A 20,979-nucleotide genomic window follows, 5' to 3' on the forward strand; every position below is an offset into this window, starting at 1 on the left:
ACCAGATAATGGCAAATTGGTTAAGCCCTTTTTTGGAAACAGAATCTGCCTTCCATTCCCTTAACCCCAAGGCTCTGCGCAAAACCACGGAGTTGGCGTACGCCACCGGCGTACGGCTCGTAGAGTCCAGGACAGCATGAATAGCGTAAGTCGCAATGCAGACATATGCGAGGTTAAGGACGCCACCTGCGGCCCAGATGTACGTGTGACAGTGCCCATCTGCGCAAGACCAGCTGAAATAGCTTGGAGTGCCCATACGGCTGCGAATGCCGGAGCAAACGACACGCCGATAGCGTCATAGACAGATTTGAACCAGAGGTCCATCTGTCTGTCAATGGCATCTTTAAGTGAAGTCCCATCTACCACTGCAACTATGGATCTAGCCGCAAGCTTGGAGATTGGGGGATCCACCTTAGGACCTGGGTCCAGCGCTTGACCACGTCAGGGGGAGAAGGGTAACGTGTATCCTTAAGACGTTTGGAGCAAGCTTGTCTGGATAAGCGCAGTGTTTCTGGACTGCTTCCCTGAAGTCAGAGTAGCCCAGAAAGTACTGAATTTACGCTTGGGATACCTGAAATGGAATTTCTCCTGCTGTGAAGCTGCCTCCTCCAGTGGAGGGGCTGAGGGAGAAATATCCACCAGTGTATTGATGGGCGCTATGAGATCATTCACCATGGCGTCACCATTAGGAGCATCCAGAATGAAAGCGGTCTCAGGATCAGAACCTGATCAGCTACCTCATCATACAGAGAATCCGCCCGCTGAGACCCTGACCAGAGTGAAGTCGAGGGTCTCTCCCAGCGAGCTCGCTTAGGCTGTCTGGGACTGTCGTCCGTGTCAGAGCCTTCAGTCTGGGATGTATAGGACCCCCTTGGAGCACGGATTAGTTCCAACTGAGGGAGACCGGGGGATTGTTCAACAGTGCCCATGGTCTGCGTCACCGGCCTGGACTGCAAAGTTGCTAGAATTTTGTCCATAGCCCTAGACATTTTATCAGCAAAAAACTGCAAACTCTGTCCTCTGGACAGTCTCACAGGTGGCCCCTCTGGGCCATCACTAGCAGAGACTCTACCCAATGGGGGTTAGTGGAACCTGCCGGTAAAGCAGCCGCACATGCGGTACAGACAGCATAAAGAGCCTGTGCCTTGGCCCCCTTGCTCTATGCTGACGACATGCTGTTGTCTCCTCAGAGCTATCTAAGGGTATATCGCCAAGAAGCGACCGTACAGCCACAAGTCTCAGCCGCGCCGCAGCCTCCAGCAGCGGCCGGCGCGGCAGTTTCCCACAGATAAACTCACTCAGCTAAGCTGCAGTGAGTATAATCCAAGCGTGCAGCGCTGTTGTCCGCGGCGCACTAACACACCCAGCAATGCTGGCGTGTGTCTGTGCATGGTCTTGCAACATAGGTACAAGCATAAACACAAAACACTGTGGCAATAAAGGGGTCAGCACCAAGGTGCTGCTTACCGCCCGCATGAGCGGGTATGTGGTCGCCAGAATCCCTTTGCTGGGTCTCCCAGAGCCTGTGTCCGTTCACCAGCTTAGACTGCCTGCAGGAATGGCTGCCGGCGTCCTGTGAAGAGGGGCGGGCCATGGGCGTGCCCCAGACAAAGTGCGGGAAACTGGCGTCTCACTGTGCCCAGTTGAGAGGGCTGGAGTATGTAAATAAGACTCCAGCCCTCGGCGCTGACCATTGTACAGCGTCTCTCCCCTTCCCTGACTGTCAGGCCTGGGGGCGGGAACGAAACGAAAGTAGGCCGCAAAAGCCGGGGACTCGATTTATAAGCGCTGCCGTCGTATAAGCACGGCCAGCGCGGAAGTCCCCGGTGTAAAACAGCCAGCGGCGGCCGGCGCGGCCGTTCCCCATACATAAACTCACACAGCCGAGCTGTTGTGAGTAATAGCCCAAGCGCGCAGCGCTGTTGTCCCCGGCGCACTAACACACCCAGCAATGCTGCGGTGTGTCTGCGTGTGATCCATACGGGGACACAGAGTACCTTAACGTTGCAGGGCCTGTCCCTGACGATACTCCGCTCCATTCCAGCAGGATCTCCGGGTCTGTGGATGGAGCCCCGGCCTCAGAGCCTGGAGGCCGGTAAGATCCCACTTCCCTCAGAGCCCTCGTGGGGATGGGGAAGGAAAACAGCATGTGGGCTCCAGCCTCCGTACCCGCAATGGGTACCTCAACCTTTACAAACACCGCCGACAAAGAGTGGGGTGAGAAGGGAGCATGCTGGGGGCCCTAGTATGGGCCCTCTTTTCTTCCATCCGACATAGTCAGCAGCTGCTGCTGACTAAACAGTGGAGCTATGCGTGGATGTCTGACCTCCTTCGCACAAAGCTTGAAAACTGAGCAGCCCGTGATCCCACGGGGGGTGTATAGCCAGAAGGGGAGGGGCCTTACACTTTTTAGTGTAATACTTTGTGTGGCCTCCGGAGGCAGTAGCTATACACCCAATCGTCTGGGTCTCCCAATGGAGCGCCGAAGAAATAATAATTTTGAAGAATAGTGCAATTGCTCACACAGCTCCACAACTCTTTGCAAAAGAATCACAGTCACAGCTGCCACCAGGGGGAGCACTGTGCATGCAGATGTCTACAGCTCCTGTATATTTCCATATGCACTTAGCTCCCTCTAGTGGTGACTGAACACAAAATATTACCGTATTTTTGGTGTATAAGATGCCCCAAATTATAAGACGCATCCCAAATTTAAAAAAGGAAAATAGGAAAAATCCTATAACCCTAGTGCGTCTTAATCCTAATGCTCACCAGGGGGAGCAGCGGTGGTGGAGCGGCTCAGGAAGGTCACAGGAGGCAGGGTCAGCGATGCTGCGGATTCAGAGGAGGGAGTGTTGCGTCTCAGGAGAGTCAGTGGACGGAGTCAGCAATACTGCAGCCTCGGGAGTGTTGTGGCAGGCGCAATTGATCTGCCAGTGCAGTGGAGCGACTCAAGAGGGTCACAAACTGGGGTGTCGTTGCGGCGGTGGGCGCTTGATCTGACTGCGGACTCCATTGAATCGCCCGCAGTTGATGAGATGGACATCAAGAAAATGGCCGCGGATGTGGCGCATGCGCAGGAAGATCTCCACAGCCATGTTCTTGAAGTCCATTGCGTCAATCTGCGCATGCGCCACCTCCGCAGCCATTTTTCTGAAGTTCATCGCGTCAACAGAGGGTGACTCAATAGAGCCCACAGTCAGCTCAATGCTCCCGCTGCGATGACACTGCAGTTACACCCTCAGTATCGCCCACCCTGCCTCCTATGACCCTGCTCCACCACCGCCATGATGGTAAGCCATATTTGCATTGTAAGACGCACCCCCATTTTTTTTTGTTTGTGGGGGCGGGGGGGGGGGTTTGAGTGCGCTTGACAATCCGATTTATTGCATTCACTCAGCTGTCTCCTAGGAAATGATACACTTAAGTGCCACCTAAAATCCGGCAATGAGAGATGTGCCTAAAGAATTGTCAACAGTTTTCAAAATGCAATTGCAACGGCCAGAAACAGTTTTGGAGCTGTGGATCCATGGGAAAGGTTGGGGGTGAATGGGAAGGAGAGGGGGTCTACATTCTCTAGTATGAAATTATGAAAACTTGAAGCATCCCCTTACTCTAGAAGCTGGTCCCGGGCAGTCTCGGTGGTGTTTCGTGGCTGAGGGTAGTTGGTTACTGAAATGGAAGCATTGCCACCAGCCACCAATCTGAACAGAGTGTTGTCAGCCAGTGCTAGCGCCACGGCCACCACGTGGTAAGCCTGGTTATTGAATCGGGCAGTGACGTTGTAACGCGAGCCGACGCGTAGGATCTCCGCCGCACACAGGCAGTGTTCAGCAAACAGGGCGCCTTCGTCGGTCGCCTTTGCCAGAAGATAGTCATCAAGGTCACCTGAAAACAAAGCAAAAAAATATAATTGGCACAAGAGAGATCCGGCGTCCTAGAAGGTCACATCTTTCCATAGCTAAAGTACACAACTTAAAGGGGTGGATCATCAATGTCACCCTCTAGGGGTGTACTAAGCAGTCTGTGGAGTCGAGGCTTACCGATCACCTCCTGAGGCTCGGCGTACGTCTCATCCAGCTGGTCTCTGAAGCTCTCTGCCAGGGCCTGCAGCAGGAGGGAGGCATTAGGTGGCAGGGAGTACGGCACCGCCGTGTGCCCATAAGGCGCCAGGCTCAGCTCCAGCGCAGGAGAGTCTTGTGGTCCAGGGAAGGTATTCCCTACGATCAGGGCCAATGTGGTGAAGACCAAAGGGACCAAGAACTGACCCACGACGATCTTCCAGTTTCTCCAGCTATATGAAGCTCGCTTTACAAAAAGGGCATAGAACTGCTGGCACCAGAGAGAACACTGAGGGAAGAGGAGAAGAGGCGTAATGTACATATATAAGGCAGATCATAATGTACTGTCTACAGACAAACTAACAAAGCCTGTGTTGATCCCTCCATCCCGTCCCTCCGTCCCATCCATCCATCCGTCCAAACGTCCCATCCCCTCCATCCATCCCTCTGTTCCATCCATCCGTCCCATCCATCCACCCCTCCGTCCCATCCATCCATCCACCCCTCCGTCCCATCCATCCACCCCTCCGTCCCATCCATCCACCCCTCCGTCCCATCCATCCACCCCACCGTCCCATCCATCCACCCCACCGTCCCATCCATCCACCCCTCCGTCCCATCCATCCACCCCTCCGTCCCATCCATCCACCCCTCCGTCCCATCCATCCACCCCTCCGTCCCATCCATCCACCCCTCCGTCCCATCCATCCACCCCTCCGTTCCATCCATCCACCCCTCCGTCCCATCCATCCACCCCTCCGTCCCATCCATCCACCCCTCCGTCCCATCCATCCACCCCTCCGTCCCATCCATTCACCCCTCCGTCCCATCCATCCACCCCTCCGTCCCATCCATCCACCCCTCCGTCCCATCCATTCACCCCTCCGTCCCATCCCTGCCCCACCACTTACTAACGTACATTTTATAAAAGGAGCAAGGACGGGACAGACGGACTGGGAGATGTCTGCAAGATCTGACTACACAAGTTCCCTTTGTAGTCTGTTACCATGGAGACACATACTTCTGCATAGAGCTGCAGACATGATACTTATTTTTTTTAAAACTAAGAATATTTGCAAAGTGGTTTCATATTTTCACACTGGATGCATCAAGTAATAAATACGAGAACAGATTGTGAGGGCGACTCGTCTTGAGTCACTGATCTTCACATCTGGCCTCACTGCTTTGCACAGAGGACGTCATCTCCATACATTGAAGGCCCGATTAAGCAATGGTGGATGCTAGTGCATGTCTGTAATCTGGCTCACCCCTCCGTTAAGCTTGATATTGGAGCAATCCTCGGTGATCAGGGTCCCGCTGTCCTCCGTACAGTCGCTCATGGAGCAGGACTCCTCCGCAGACCAGTCGTTGGCTCGTCGCTCGTGCTGATACTGGAGCGCAGGCAGCTGTATGGCCTGTATGTCCAGGCTGCTGTCCACTAATTTCCCCACCCTAAAAACGTAGGAAAAATCAAGAGACAGGAACCGCTATATGTGACGGCATCCAAACAAGAGGAAAAATGAACCCTTACCTTAGAAATACTTCCTCCATAGTGGTGACCGATGCTCCATAACTGGCAATGCCCAACTCATCGCGGCGAAGCTCAAGTTCAGAGAACAGTGGCTCAAACCTAAAGAAGATGGATGGGCAGAGGGTCAACGCAAGGCGGTAGACCCGGCGTGACCGTAGATGACCGCTTCTTGGACATATATGAGCTTGGATCAGCGGGTCGAGACTTCCGATCAGTGTCAGCTTCATAGTTCACACACAAGGAAAACCAGCCTAACTCAGATGTGCAGTAATATCAGGCCATCTGGGTACCGGGGTATGATACATGTCCAAATATCATATATGTAAGTCGTACCTGTGGGTGCTTTCCTTGGGTAAGATGTAAGACAGTTCTGCCCCAGCATTGCTCTCCAGAGTGGCATGGGGGACGTAGCTGGTGACGAGGTCGGAGATCTCTTCCACTTGGCAGTGCGGCTGCTTCACCATCACCATATGGTATCCGGCACCTACAGGACGAGGACACCAGAACGGAGGATGTGGATAAGATGGGCTGAGCTCATTGGGGAGGTCAGGGCTCGTATTAAGGTTCTCTATAAGGATATATGTCAGTACAGTCTGGTCGGTGGGGGGCTAACTTCTGGGCCCCCCATTCATCTACAGAATGAAGATATTGGGTAGGGAAATGCAACTCAGCCCCTTTTAACGCACACCCTTGACATATCCCATCACTCACCATATTTGCTTTTGAGGAACAGAGGAGACCCGCAGCATTGCAGCTGCCCCTGAGCAAGTATGGCGACCCGATCTCCAAGGATATCCGCTTCATCCATGAAATGCGTGGTGAGGAGGAGGGTACGGTCATGTTTGTGCTGCCGTAAAAGCTCCCACGTGTCTCTACGAGAAGCCGGGTCCATTCCAGAAGTCGGCTCGTCCAGCATAACCACCTGCAACCATCACGCTTTCAAGATCAGGAATATATGAGATACGGAAAGTGACTCACATGGCGAAATATCATTACCTTTGACCCTCCTATTAAGGCAATCCCTATGGACAGCTTCCGGCAGGTTCCCCCCGACAGCTGAGTGCTCAAAGCTTTACGCTTCTCTTCAATTCTAAGGATTTGCAGAATCTTTTCCACCTCTTCCGGGCAGCGCCACCGGGGACATCCCTTCAGCTAAACACAGACGCGAAGGTTAGGTACAATGACAATATCCAGACTTACATTGCTGGCTTATAAGTCCACGAGACCCTTACCGAGGCGTAAAAATATAAGTGCTCCTCCACGGTGAGACCCTGGAATAAGACGTCATGTTGAGGGCACAGCCCCAGACTGCGTCTGATGAGAGCGGTGTCTCGAGAGATCTCATATCCGCCGATATAGCATTCACCGGATGAGGGCGGAAAAAGGCCTAAAACAAAATATAAAGAACATGCAAAAAAACACATCAAAATCAGATGTAAATGGATGGTTGGAGATTCGATAATCTATGTAACATTTTTCGGTTTATAAGACGCACCCCAAATTTAGAGAAAAATAAAGTCAGAAAAAAAGGGTTCAGTCTTACAATCTGGACATGTCTTACCTGGGTGGGGGGCAATGGCGGTGGTGGACCGGGGTCACAGGAGGCAGGGGCGGTGGGGGAGCAGGGTGGTGCGGCGGGTATCCCAGATGCTTGCTGCGGGAGCTGAATGAGGCAGGCAACATCCAGAAACTGTCGGCGGTGTGGGCTTCAAAGATATGGCGCCCAGAGTTGGCGCATGCGCAGAGTAAGCCATCGGTTCAATGAGAAGCTGAGATCTCTTCTGCGCACGTGCTACCTCCGGGTGTAATTTTCCTAAATTCCGCTGCTGGGAGATCAATGAGCCGCAGTCGGCGCATGCACAGATGAGATTTTCAGCCAAGAGCTCCCTCTGTGCATGCCCCAACTCTAGGCGCCATTATTTGAAGCCCACACCGCCTCCATGTTCAGGATGGCTCTTACCAGTGCCTCACTGGCCGCAGCACAGCACCCGCAGCCCCAGCAGCACAGCACCCCGAGCCCCAGCAGCCACAGCCCCAGCAGCCACAGCACCCGCAGCCCCAGCAGCACAGCACCCGCAGCCCCAGCAGCACTGCACCCCGAGCCCCAGCAGCCACAGCCCCAGCAGCACAGCACCCACAGCCCCAGCAGCACAGCACCCCGAGCCCCAGCAGCACAGCACCCCGAGCCCCAGCAGCCACAGCCCCAGCAGCACAGCACCCGCAGCCCCAGCAGCACTGCACCCCGAGCCCCAGCAGCACTGCACCCCGAGCCCCAGCAGCACAGCACCCACAGCCCCAGCAGCACAGCACCCGCAGCCACAGCACCCGCAGCCACAGCACCCGCAGCCACAGCACCCGCAGCCACAGCACCCGCAGCCACAGCAGCCACAGCCACAGCACCCGCAGCCACAGCAGCCACAGCACCCGCAGCCACAGCAGCCACAGCACCCGCAGCCACAGCAGCCACAGCACCCGCAGCCACAGCAGCCACAGCACCCGCAGCCACAGCCACAGCAGCCACAGCACCCACAGCCCCAGCAGCACAGCACCCCGAGCCCCAGCAGCCACAGCCACAGCCCCAGCAGCCACAGCCCCAGCAGCACCAGCACTCACAGTATCCCCCCTGCTTCCTGCTACCTCTGTCCACCACCTCCCGGTAAGCTACATTTGGATTATAAAATGTACCCCTCATTTTCCTTCCAAATTTTTGGGAAGAAAAGTGTGTCTTATAATGCGAAAAACACAGTATATTCTGCACAATAAGTTTACTGGCACAATGAAGGGTTTAACGGCCGGGATCGGAGTTACACAGGGATGCAGAACACAACTTATGGGATCTCGGATCCCTCCTGTGCAAATAAAATATGCAGCAATCCCCCACAGAAGCGCTGTAGGAGAAAATACGTAGAAAAAAAAAAGCACCTTGGGTGTAAAGCATCACGTACCTGTAAGCATAGATAAAGTAGTGCTCTTCCCAGCTCCATTGTGTCCCAATAGCACCGTAATTTGTCCTTCATACATGTTAAGGGTAAGATCCCGCACAGCAACGCGCCTCTTACCATTCACGCGGAACGCCTGAGGAATAAAACCCAAAAATGACTGCGGACGATCACAATGAGCCGCTAATTAAGGGCGATTGTGATAGAAGCTGTTAGTATTCATTTGGAGATTCTAATACATGAGAACGCCAAAATTTAAAGGGGTGTTTCCAGATTCAAAGGACATTTTCTGAGGATCACTGTGTATAAATCAACACCGCTCTGTTCAATTGTGGGGCCCCCCATTCTGATTGGATGTCCAAGCCTATCCTTTGTATAGAGGTGAATTATGAGAACACCCCTTTAAGAAGGGAAAGGCATTCACATCTAGAATAAGTAGTGACAGAGTGACATCTAGTGGCCATGTGGTAGAACTTCACCTTTGTTAAATGTTTGATTCGAATGCCTGGGATCAGGTCTGCGGGTTCTTCTTCCAAGTAATCCCCCCTCAAAGCTTTCTCCGGATCCTCATCATCTTCCTTCTCTAGGAATTCTGCATCTCTGGCAGCCCCGCACCAATATGAAGGCTGCAAAGACACCCAAAGAAAATCATGTGAATGGAGGACACCTGATCACAGTTAACCATTTATTTTCAGAGTATTTTTTCTTCTAGTTAACACTATAAACCCCAACACAAGTTGTGTCATTAGGGGTCTAAGCGCCGAGACCTCCACGATCACTGAGCGCTCTGCCCATTCACTCATCACTTGCTTTTTTTGGAGTTGGTGAATATCGCATTGGATGGATTCCTAGACTTAAAGTGCACCACTCACCAGGATTTTTCTATATCAACTAAAGCCAGTGCTATACTGCCACTATCAGGCTGATTCTATACATACCTTTAGTTGTCAGCTCGGATGTATAGGTTTTCAACACAAACAAGTAAAGTTTGTAAAATGAGCAGCTTTTTCAGTGGCAACAGCAGCCAATCAGCTGATCGCTGGGGTGGGTACTCACACCCTCTGCCTATACATTCTCCCCCGTTATTTATGCTAATTCTATTATACAAGCGTTTTACTAAGTGGCTAGAAGGACCTGTGCTGATGTCATACCCATGTGACCAGAAAGGGCAGAGCCTCAGCCAACAGAAAAATAATGTTGCTTCCTGGTATCAGCTATGTTGGCTGAGGCCCCGCCCCTTCTGGTCACATGGGTACAATATCAGCACAGGTCCTTCTAGCCACTTAGTAAAACTATTCTATAATAGAATTAGCATAAACAACAAGGAGAGGACAGGAAAGCAGGGGGCGGGAATCACTATGAACACCCACCCCAGCTATCAGCTGATCGGCAGCTGCTGTCATTCAAAAAGCTGCTCAGTTTACAAACTTTACTTTCTTGTGTTTCAAAACCTATACATCCGAGCTGACAACTAAAGGTATGTATAGAATAAGCATGATAGTGCCAGTATAGCACTGGCTTTCGGTTATATAGGAAAATCCTGGTGATTGGTGCGCTTTAAAGGGGTTGTCCAGGATTTGAAAAACATGGTTGCTTTAAACACTTGTCCGCAGGTTGTGATTATTGCAGATTGGCACCAATACCAGTGACCACCCATGGACACAAGATGCGAGAACCCCTTTAACAAAAAGATGTAGGTACACGATTCTGCAAGGAGAATCAATCATGGACCTTCGATTTAGTGACCAATGGGCGTGTTAGTATCCAGAACACCATCATCCAAACATCATGTCTAAAGGACGTTCGGTTTAAAGATTGGGCAAAGTATGGATCGGTTTCTTACCATGAAGCAGAAGAACCAAGGTTGGGGAACTCCGTAGTCTCCCGGCATGATATTCTCCACATACCACCCAATGATGGAGTACACAACAGAGTCCAGGAGCAGCATGCCCATGACTTGTCCCAGGGTGAAGTTATCATCCACACTGACCGGGGTCAGCAGATTTGACCACTGAGCCCCTGTACCTAAAGACGAAGCCACGACATAAGACTCCTTGTGGATGAGAAACGACGCACAAGAATAAAGGCCGGTTCACACTGACCTTTGCCCTCAAACATCCCGATGAGTTGGGCGCCCATGGCCATGCCCACATTGGAGATCAGACAGGACGCCAGCTTCTCGCTGTGAGTTATCCTATCGTACCGAGGGGAGATGAAGAAGTAGGGGATGTAGGAGAAGAAATACAGGAACCCACCGGCGGCCGCCGCCACATTCGCTGTAAGAGAACAAAAAAAGTGATCAGAGATGCACTATTTTTAACATAAACGTATGTACATGTGATGTGTAAGAAACGGACCACTAAGTTCTGTAATGAACACCGCATTTTTCGGATTATAAGACGCACTTGTCCTCCCAAAAATTTGGAAGGAAAAAGAGGGGTGCGTCTTATAATCCGAAAGTAGCTTACCGGGGAGTGGTGGAGTGGGGTCATCATCTGGAGGGGAAGGGAAAGAGGTGAAGGGAAGGAGGGGAAAGAGGTGAAGGGAAGGAGGGGAAAGGGCAAGGGAAGGAGGGCAAAGGGCAAAAGGGAAGGAGGGGAAAGGCAAAAGGGAAGGAGGGGAAAGGCAAAGGAGAGAAAGGAGGGGAAAGGCAAAGGAGAGAAAGGAGGGGAAAGGCAAAGGAGGGGAAAGGAGGGGAAAGGCAAAGGAGGGAAAGGAGGGGAAAGGCAAAGGAGGGAAAGGAGGGAGGAGGGAAAGGAGGGGAAAGGCAAAGGAGGGAAAGGAGGGGAAAGGCAAAGGAGGGAAAGGAGGGGAAAGGCAAAAGGAGGGAAAGGAGGGGAAAGGCAAAAGGAGGGAAAGGAGGGGAAAGGCAAAAGGGAAAGGAGGGAAAGGCAAAAGGGAAAGGAGGGGAAAGGCAAAAGGGAGAGGAGGGGAAAGGCAAAAGGGAAAGGAGGGGAAAGGCAAAGGAGGGGAAAGGCAAAAGGAGGGGAAAGGGAAAGGAGGGGAAAGGGAAAGGAGGGGAAAGGGAAAGGAGGGGAAAGGGAAAGGAGGGGAAAGGGAAAGGAGGGGAAAGGGAAAGGAGGGGAAAGGGAAAGGAGGGGAAAGGGAAAGGAGGGGAAAGGGAAAGGAGGGGAAAGGGAAAGGAGGGGAAAGGGAAAGGAGGGGGAAGGGAAAGGAGGGGGAAGGGAAAGGAGGGGGAAGGGAAAGGAGGGGGAAGGGAAAGGAGGGGGAAGGGAAAGGAGGGGGAAGGGAAAGGAGGGGGAAGGGAAAGGAGGGGGAAGGGAAAGGAGGGGGAAGGGAAAGGGAGAACATATTCTTACCTCGTGAGAAAAAGCTGCTGATCATAAAACTGAAGGTGATGGTGGACACAGCAAAAACCAGGAGATAGACAAAGACCACTGTGGGGTCACTTCGAGTGAGAACTGCCCCCTGGTTACTGGCCTGGCAAAGAAAGAAGAAAAAAAGTCAGTCACCCAAAAATGCAAGGAAAGTCTCTTATTGAGAATAGAGCGCATAAGGAACTGCAAAATGCCAAGTAAAGTAAAAGGTGCCCGACCGGCATCACAACGTGTGAAGATGCATTTTCAGTGGAAAAATGCCATCACTGTGCCGATTTAACCCCTTGGACACCCACTAATCACATACGAAGGGACAGAACCCTCCTTTTACGTCCCCGTCCAGGTGAAAGGGGCTTTATTTCAGTTTCTTGGCGGAGGCTCCAAGACGCCGAGATGAGATGAGCACTAAACATATGGGCTGGGGTACAGACCATGGGACCCCCTAGCAATCATAAGGTGATCGTATACCCTACCACCTGACTGCTGGGAATATCCCCCTTCATATTAATCAGGTTGTGGTTACAGTTATGGGTCACAACCCCCCTGTCCCCCCCGCAGTCATATCTTACCCCGGTCCTTCTGACCAATGTTACTACCTGACTTAACGACATTAAAAATAAAAGACAGATGGAGGAGAGCGACCGATGCCTGCAGGATGCGACTACATGGGGCAGGTTTAAAATTTGTAACCAACCATGGAAACACATAGGTCTGCATTGGAGCTGCATACGTAAAACGGATGTATTGGAGCAATGCAGAATGGCAGCAGAACCTGGAAGGAGGGAGCATTACTGACCTGGACGCACAGAAGTAAAGTGACGAAAAAGATGGAAACCAAAAGTAAGATAAAGAAATGGATGAACCAAGCGGTGGAGAGGAGCCAGGACTTCAGACCCATCACTCGCATGTATTCCTGTAAGAAATGTCACATGTAGGTCAATCACATGAAATCCGCTAAATAACTAGAAAGCCGCCCCGAGACGTCACAAAGATGGCGGTCACCTTCAACTTCCGCTCCTTCTCCAGGACCAGGGCGCGCACAATGCTCAGGGAGGTGTAGGTGAAGCTGAGCATCAGGAGCAGGGGGAGCTGATTCTGGATCGCCAGGATGAAGAGGTCGTTGACGTAGGGAGGGAAGGGAAACCGTCGGATGGAGACATCAATGTTATCCAGGAGGGCCCGCCCGGTCTCGTTGGCATGGTGGTAAATGATCGCCCGGTCCACGTGGTGCTGCACTGCCAGAAAGCATTCTCTGTAGTATCCTGGAAGGTGAAAAAAGAATGAAGGATAGTGATGAAAAAGCCTAAAATCAAGGGACTGGCTGTAGCGCCAGCGTTCCTGTAGAGACGCCGACTTACTCGCCGCCCCGGCCGGGTCCCACGCTCCCTATCTGCCGAACGGCCTCCCATGCGCTATCCTGCCTCCTCCTCCACCCAGGCCCTGTACATGCCGCACAGGGTTCTCGGTAGTACACCTAAGATGCATGTGCACAAACCGGCCCTCCTCTTAAAGGGCTGGTGCGCCATTTCCAGGAAATGCTTTTCAGCCTATGGCTGAGAGGCACTGTGTACTTAATGCACCCTCCCTTTAGGGGAGGTGCCTGCGCAACGCTCCTAGTTAGTCAGTGTCCCAGTCTGCTAGCTAGTTGTCAGGTCCTGATACCCTTGTGTCCACTACCTATACCTGAATCTGCTTCTTCATACGTGTCTATCTATCCCTGCTGTGCCCATCATTCCTGTCCGTACCGGCCGATCCAGCCTGCCTCAGTCATCACGCCTGTACCTGTCTATTCCTAAGTCCGTCACCTGCCCTGGGGGTCAACTGCCACAGTCCCGGTCACTGCCCTGGGAGTGATACCTGGCGGCAACCTCGCGGTGGGCGCTTAGTTAAGCCTCTGCCACAAAATGATAAGCCCGGTTCCCCCCTGTGGTCCAACGGGTCCACTAATCCCAATTGCTGCCCCTACACCGGCTGCGAGTGTTACACCGGTTAGGTATATTTTTTCATTTTTGTACAGGATCATGAAGGAAACCAGACAAACATTACCTGGTGTGCCTCCCGTGATGTCACCTCGTTCACGAGGCCCCGGAAGCTGGAAGAGCGGGTACAGGTATCTGGTGTGCCAGTTGCGATCCACATTTGGGTTCAGCCCCGATTGCTCAATGATGGGAGCGTTGCGAGGGCTGTACTTAAACCGCAGCTTGTAGTGGACCTGAGGCGGGAAAGGCGGACATGTTATTCCTGCGGCACTAATGTCACCACATAACCCGGGCTCCAGAGTCTCCGTCCTTACCCGCAGAGGTAACGGATCATCGCTGTTATTGAACGTATGGTCGAAGACTATGGCTGCCAGCACGCTGCCCGACTGGTTGTCATGTCTGATGAATTTCTCCAAATCTTCTTCTGTAGGGAAACCCCGGGCTGCGGACAACGGAGAGAAGGCAAGTAAAGAACAAGAAGAGCGAGTAAGTTATGAGAAAATAACACAAATGAGGAGACATACGAGCCGTATATATAAATATGAATGTTTTTTGTAATCAAGACTTTTTGAGTACCGAGCATGGTAGTGCCCGCTCATCACTAGTTACGAGAACCAAGCACCGGAGCATGGTAGTGCCCGCTCATCACTAGTTACGAGTACAGAGCACCCGAGCATGGTAGTGCCCGCTCATCACTAGTTACGAGTACCGAGCACCTGAGCATGGTAGTGCCCGCTCATCACTAGTTACAAGTACTGAGCAACCAAGCATGGTAGTGCCCGCTCATCACTAGTTACGAGTACAGAGCACCTGAGCATGGTAGTGCCCGCTCATCACTAGTTACGAGTACTGAGCACCTGAGCATGGTAGTGCCCGCTCATCACAAGTTACGAGAACCAAGCACCGGAGCATGGTAGTGCCCGCTCATCACTAGTTACGAGTACTGAGCACCCGAGCATGGTAGTGCCCACTCATCACTAGTTACAAGTACTGAGCAACCAAGCATGGTAGTGTCCACTCATCACTAGTTACGCGTACCAAGCACCTGAGCATGGTAGTGCCCGCTCATCACTAGTACTGAGCACCCGAGCATGGTAGTGCCCGCTCATCACTAGTTACAAGTACTGAGCAACCAAGCATGGTAGTGTCAACTCATCACTAGTTACGCGTACCAAGCACCTGAGCATGGTAGTGCCCGCTCATCACTAGTACTGAGCACCCGAGCATGGTAGTGCCCGCTCATCACTAGTTACAAGTACTGAGCAACCAAGCATGGTAGTGTCCACTCATCACTAGTTACGCGTACCGAGCACCTGAGCATGGTAGTGCCCGCTCATCACTAGTACTGAGCACCCGAGCATGGTAGTGCCCGCTCATCACTAGTTACGAGTACTGAGCACCCGAGCATGGTAGTGCCCGCTCATCACTAGTTACGAGTACTGAGCACCCGAGCATGGTAGTGCCCGCTCATCACTAGTTACAAGTACTGAGCACCCGAGCATGGTAGTGCCCGCTCATCACTAGTTACCAGTACTGAGCACCCGAGCATGGTAGTGCCCGCTCATCACTAGTTACGAATACCGAGCACCCGAGCATGGTAGTGCCCGCTCATCACTAGTTACGAGTACCGAGCACCCGAGCATGGTAGTGCCCGCTCATCACTAGTTACGAGTACTGAGCACCTGATCATGGTAGTGCCCGCTCATCACTAGTTACGAGTACCGAGCACCTGAGCATGGTAGTGCCCGCTCATCACTAGTTACCAGTACTGAGCACCTGAGCATGGTAGTGCCCGCTCATCACTAGTTACCAGTACTGAGCACCTGAGCATGGTAGTGCCCGCTCATCACTAGTTACCAGTACTGAGCACCTGAGCATGGTAGTGCCCGCTCATCACTAGTTACGAGTACTGAGCACCTGAGCATGGTAGTGCCCGCTCATCACTAGTTACCAGTACTGAGCACCTGAGCATGGTAGTGCCCGCCCATCACTACTGGTAACTTATTGACCAATGCTGGGACCTGCACTGGTTGGCAGAGACAGATAAGTTATGGATATATACATGAGCGCACACCGGAGCAGCGTGCCTTACCTCGGATATCAATGGCCAGCTTTTCCTCCACTGTTCTCACAATGTCCCGCACCACGTCACTATTCGATGGCACATAGGCCAGCTCCCAAGGTCCCATATTGTGAAATGTCCTTGGCAAGGTGAGAAAGTCCACGTTGGGGTACGAGGTGGCATTGGGGTGGTTCTCGGACTCCACCCTGTGCCTCAATGCAATAAGGATCACAGAAAACAGGAGCGGCAGCGCCAGCTCGATCACCGTCACCAGGACCTGACGTTTCTAAAGGGAGAGGAGGCAAAATTAGGGGGGTCTGACCTTCACCTGGACGTGGCCCCCACGCCACTAAAAGAGGATGAACTGCATGCAAAACCAGTGACGGACCCCCTCTGGTTGGTAATAGCACCGCCATACCGTGCCCTTTACTATACCGTACCTGTAAGACGTAATTCTTCCATAGAAGGAGCCACAGCTGCCGTATCACCGCCATGATGGATCGCTCCGGCAGACGACAGTCACTCAAAATCTGTAAGGAGCAAACAGTGTGAGCGGAGGAGGAAAGGGACGGGAACGCCGACGCGCCACCAATCGCGCAGAATATCACTTCTCCATTGGAGCGCCGGCAGCAGATTCAGTCCCTGCGGTGCGGAGCCGGAGCGCTGAATTGTGTAATGCGCTGGACGGGGCACGAAGCCCTTGTCGCTCTTAAGTACCCTAGAATTTGACTGATTAGCGAGAGTGGCACACTTCAGCCGAGGGACGGCAGCGATGACGCAGAGCATTGCGACACAAACCCGCCGTGGTGCAATAAGTCAAGTTAAGCACTTCGATACCGCATTCCAAAAAAAGAATAGAGCAATGGTCTGCAGATCCAGGGTCTGTAGGTTCATGGTGTGATGCTCTGCAGAGCGTGGTAATGGCTTTATAGAGTTATGGCAGCTGCTCAGTACCAGCAGACAGGGCACGCAGAGCATCGCAGCTATGATAGAAAGGAGTCAGGGCACGCAGAGCATCGCAGCTATGATAGAAAGGAGTCAGGGCACGCAGAGCATCGCAGCTATGATAGAAAGGAGTCAGGGCACGCAGAGCATCGCAGCTATGATAGAAAGGAGTCAGGGCACGCAGAGCATCGCAGCTATGATAGAAAGGAGTCAGGACACGCAGAGCATCGCAGCTATGATAGAAAGGAGTCAGGACACGCAGAGCATCGCAGCTATGATAGAAAGGAGTCAGGACACGCAGAGCATCGCAGCTATGATAGAAAGGAGTCAGGACACGCAGAGCATCGCAGCTATGATAGAAAGGAGTCAGGAAACGCAGAGCATCGCAGCTATGATAGAAAGGAGTCAGGACACGCAGAGCATCGCAGCTATGATAGAAAGGAGTCAGGACACGCAGAGCATCGCAGCTATGATAGAAAGGAGTCAGGACACGCAGAGCATTGCAGCTATGATAGAAAAAAAGTCAGGACACGCAGAGCATCGCAGCTATGATAGAAAGGAGTCAGGACACGCAGAGCATCGCAGCTATGATAGAAAGGAGTCAGGACACGCAGAACATCGTAGCTATGATAGAAAGGAGTCAGGACCCGCAGAGCATCGCAGCTATGATAGAAAGGAGTCAGGACACGCAGAGCATCGCAGCTATGATAGAAAGGAGTCAGGACACGCAGAGCATCACAGCTATGATAGAAAGGAATCAGGACACGTAGAGCATCGCAGCTATGATAGAATGGAGTCAGGACACGCAGAGCATCGCAGCTATGATAGAAAGGAGTCAGGACACGCAGAGCATCGCAGCTATGATAGAAAGGAGTCAGGACCCGCAGAGCATCGCAGCTATGATAGAAAGGAGTCAGGACACGCAGATCATCGCAGCTATGATAGAAAGGAGTCAGGACATGCAGAACATCGCAGCTATGATAGAAAGGAGTCAGGACACGCAGAGCATCGCAGCTATGATAGAAAGGAGTCAGGACACGCAGAGCATCACAGCTATGATAGAAAGGAGTCAGGACACGCAGAGCATCACAGCTATGATAGAAAGGAGTCAGGACACGCAGAGCATCGCAGCTATGATAGAAAGGAGTCAGGACACGCATAGCATCGCAGCTATCATAGAAAGGAGTCAGGACACGCAGAGCATCGCAACTATGATAGAAAGGAGTCAGGACACGCAGAACATCACAGCTATGATAGAAAGGAGTCAGGACACGCAGAGCATTGCAGCTATGATAGAAAGGAATCAGGACACGCAGAGCATCACAGCTATGATAGAAAGGAGTCAGGACACGCAGAGCATCGCAGCTATGATAGAAAGGAGTCAGGACACGCAGAGCATCACAGCTATGATAGAAAGGAGTCAGGACACGCAGAGCATCGCAGCTATGATAGAAAGGAGTCAGGGCACGCAGAGCATCACAGCTATGATACAAAAGCATTGGGATGCACAGATTGTTCCTGCAGAATTCCCTAATAACAGTGTCTCTTTCAGCAGGATTCGGTGATAACTTGTCTCCTAAATCTCCAGATCTCAGTCCGATGGATGGGATGTGCTGAAGAATAAGTCCTATCTATGGAGGCCGCACAGGACGATGATCTGCTGCAGATACCACAGGAGCCGTCTGAGATCTGGTGGAGATCCAGCCTCAGTGGGTCACCTACATTATATTGGGCAGGTGGCTCAGTGCTATGGCTGATTAGGGTGTATGTGACCGGGCCCTGAGGTTCGGATTCAGCATCGCATCAATCAGAGAGGTACAAATCCAGACCGGTGGGCAGTGCTGGGCAGAGGCTGCTGCATTGCACAGCATTTTGGGATGTATTCCATCTGTATAGATTTTGGCGTTTGGTGACTGTTCACATTGGGTCATCAGGCTTTGTCCACAGGCTATATATATACTTCATGCAGCATTTGCTTGGACCTGTCCCGCCCACAGCCATGACTCAGTCATGGGTACGGGACTGCAATAGACCAGGTGAGTGCTGCTGAGAGCAGTTCTGTTATTCATGTGTGAGGCCGCATGGCACATTTTATAAAAATATTTTAGTGTAGGACTGCTTCAAATGAGATTTGCCGTGACGTGGCGAAGCAGCTCAAGAAATTGCAATTTTTTGCCAAAAATCTCAAAAAAAATTTTTTATAATGCAGTTTGGAATATTTGATGCCTTAGTGCACATTGGTGCTGGCTCTTTGTTGTTTCATTGCACAGCATTGGACAGCGTGCACATTACTCAGGAGCGTACACAGACCTTTACAAAGCTCCAGGACGTCACCAAGTTATTGAGATTGTGAATGAATACATGGACCATCTGGTGCACTGGCCACCTGCCGGGCAACCATTTCTGATCAATAGCACCCCATCCCCCACCTGACGGACCTTAGGAAGCACGCAGGCACCCGATCATTACACCAGCATTTATCCCGACTGGTAAGCAAAAACTTATCCAGTTGAGCTCATTTATGGCCATCAGGTTCCTCTGATCGGCTCCTACACACATCACCATCTCCTATCAGGACGTCAGAGATGGCCCCAGGACCCTCACCATTGAGGCGAAACATGATCTAGTATATTACTCAGCTGGACCCGACCCCCCATGTATTACAAGGGACAAGTTATGATCAGCTGGGGCATCACCCTACAATGACGGCTGATTGCAGGGGATTTCTGGAAATAAACCTACGGTGATCAGTGGAGTCAATAATGCATCCATCACAGTCTGTGCATTTGCTTATCTATGTTTGGATAATTTACATGAAATTTACATATGCGGTATGTCTCCAGAACAAAAGGTGGAAGAACCTGACCCGTGGAAGGCAGGAAACAGACCGGCGGAAAAAAGGAAAGACGGAAAGGAAGGGACCCGACCGGTCGGACCCGACCGGCGGAAGGAAGGAAGGGACCCGACCGGTCGGAAGGAAGGAAGGAAGGAAGGGACCCGACCGGTCGGAAGGAAGGAAGGAAGGAAGGGACCCGAACGGTCGGAAGGAAGGGACCCGAACGGTCGGAAGGAAGGAAGTAAGGGACCCGACCGGTCGGAAGGAAGGAAGTAAGGGACCCGACGCGTCGGAAGGAAGGAAGTAAGGGACCCGACCGGTCGGAAGGAAGGAAGGAAGGGAGGGACCCGACCGGCAGAAGGAAGGAAGGAAGGAGGGACCCGACCGGCAGAAGGAAGGAAGGAAGGGAGGGACCCGACCGGCAGAAGGAAGGAAGGAAGGAAGGAAGGAAGGAAGGAAGAAGGAAGGAAGGAAGGAAGGAAGGAAGAAGGGACCCGACCGGTCGGAAGGAAGGAAGGAAGGAAGGGACCCGAACGGTCGGAAGGAAGAGGAAGGAAGGAGGACCCGACGGTCGGAAGGAAGAAGGACCCGACCGGTCGGAAGGAAGGAAGTAAGGTAAGGGACCCGACCGGTCGGAAGGAAGGAAGTAAGGGACCCGACCGGTCGGAAGGAAGGAAGGAAGGAGGGACCCGACCGGCAGAAGGAAGGAAGGAAGGGAGGGACCCGACCGGCAGAAGAAGAAGGAAGGAAGGAAGAAGGAAGGAAGGAAGGAAGGAAGGAAGGGACCCGACCGGTCGGAAGGAAGGAAGGAAGGGACCCGACCGGTCGGAAGGAAGGAAGGAAGGGACCCGACCAGGTCGGAAGGAAGGAAGAGACCCGACCGGTCGGAAGATAGAAGGAAGGGGACCTCGACCGTCGGAAGAAGGACCCGACCGTCGGAAGGAAGGAAGGAAGGGACCCGACCGGTCGGAAGGAAGGAAGGAAGGGACCGCACCGGTCGGAAGGAAGGAAGGAAGGGACCCGACGCGTCGAAGGAAGGAGGGACAGACCGAGGAGGAGCTAGGGGAGGAGGGGAGCTAGGAGGGAGGGAGGGACCCGACCGGTCGGAAGGAAGTAGGAAGGAAGTAGGAAGGAAGAGGAAGGGACCCGACCAGCGGAAGGAAGGAAGGAAGGAAGGAAGGAAGGAAGGAAGGAAGAAGGAAGGAAGGAACCCGACCGGCAGAAAGAAGGAAGGAAGGGACCCGACCGGTCGGAAGGAAGGGACCCGACCGGTCGGGAAGGAAGGAAG

General features: G+C 52.5%; 1 protein-coding gene across 1 annotated transcript in view; it reads right to left on the reverse strand.

The window, feature by feature from the left end:
* Positions 1–20,979, reverse strand: part of ABCA3 (ATP binding cassette subfamily A member 3) — a 37,464-nt gene that overhangs the window by 11,769 nt on the left and 4,716 nt on the right. The window contains exons 2-20 of the mRNA XM_075318236.1: positions 16,351–16,440; positions 15,941–16,196; positions 14,163–14,290; positions 13,916–14,081; positions 12,872–13,131; positions 12,666–12,782; positions 11,852–11,972; positions 10,634–10,807; positions 10,375–10,556; positions 9,011–9,157; positions 8,538–8,667; positions 6,825–6,979; positions 6,589–6,744; positions 6,304–6,514; positions 5,926–6,076; positions 5,593–5,691; positions 5,330–5,513; positions 4,044–4,350; positions 3,615–3,888 (exon numbers count right to left, since the gene is read on the reverse strand). Coding sequence (XP_075174351.1) covers positions 3,615–3,888; positions 4,044–4,350; positions 5,330–5,513; positions 5,593–5,691; positions 5,926–6,076; positions 6,304–6,514; positions 6,589–6,744; positions 6,825–6,979; positions 8,538–8,667; positions 9,011–9,157; positions 10,375–10,556; positions 10,634–10,807; positions 11,852–11,972; positions 12,666–12,782; positions 12,872–13,131; positions 13,916–14,081; positions 14,163–14,290; positions 15,941–16,196; positions 16,351–16,404 — 3,272 coding nt within the window. The 5' untranslated portion in view covers positions 16,405–16,440. The remainder of the gene's footprint in view (positions 1–3,614; positions 3,889–4,043; positions 4,351–5,329; positions 5,514–5,592; positions 5,692–5,925; positions 6,077–6,303; positions 6,515–6,588; positions 6,745–6,824; positions 6,980–8,537; positions 8,668–9,010; positions 9,158–10,374; positions 10,557–10,633; positions 10,808–11,851; positions 11,973–12,665; positions 12,783–12,871; positions 13,132–13,915; positions 14,082–14,162; positions 14,291–15,940; positions 16,197–16,350; positions 16,441–20,979) is intronic.

Source organism: Anomaloglossus baeobatrachus, chromosome 7, assembly GCF_048569485.1.
Source record: "Anomaloglossus baeobatrachus isolate aAnoBae1 chromosome 7, aAnoBae1.hap1, whole genome shotgun sequence".
Taxonomy (NCBI): domain Eukaryota; kingdom Metazoa; phylum Chordata; class Amphibia; order Anura; family Aromobatidae; genus Anomaloglossus; species Anomaloglossus baeobatrachus.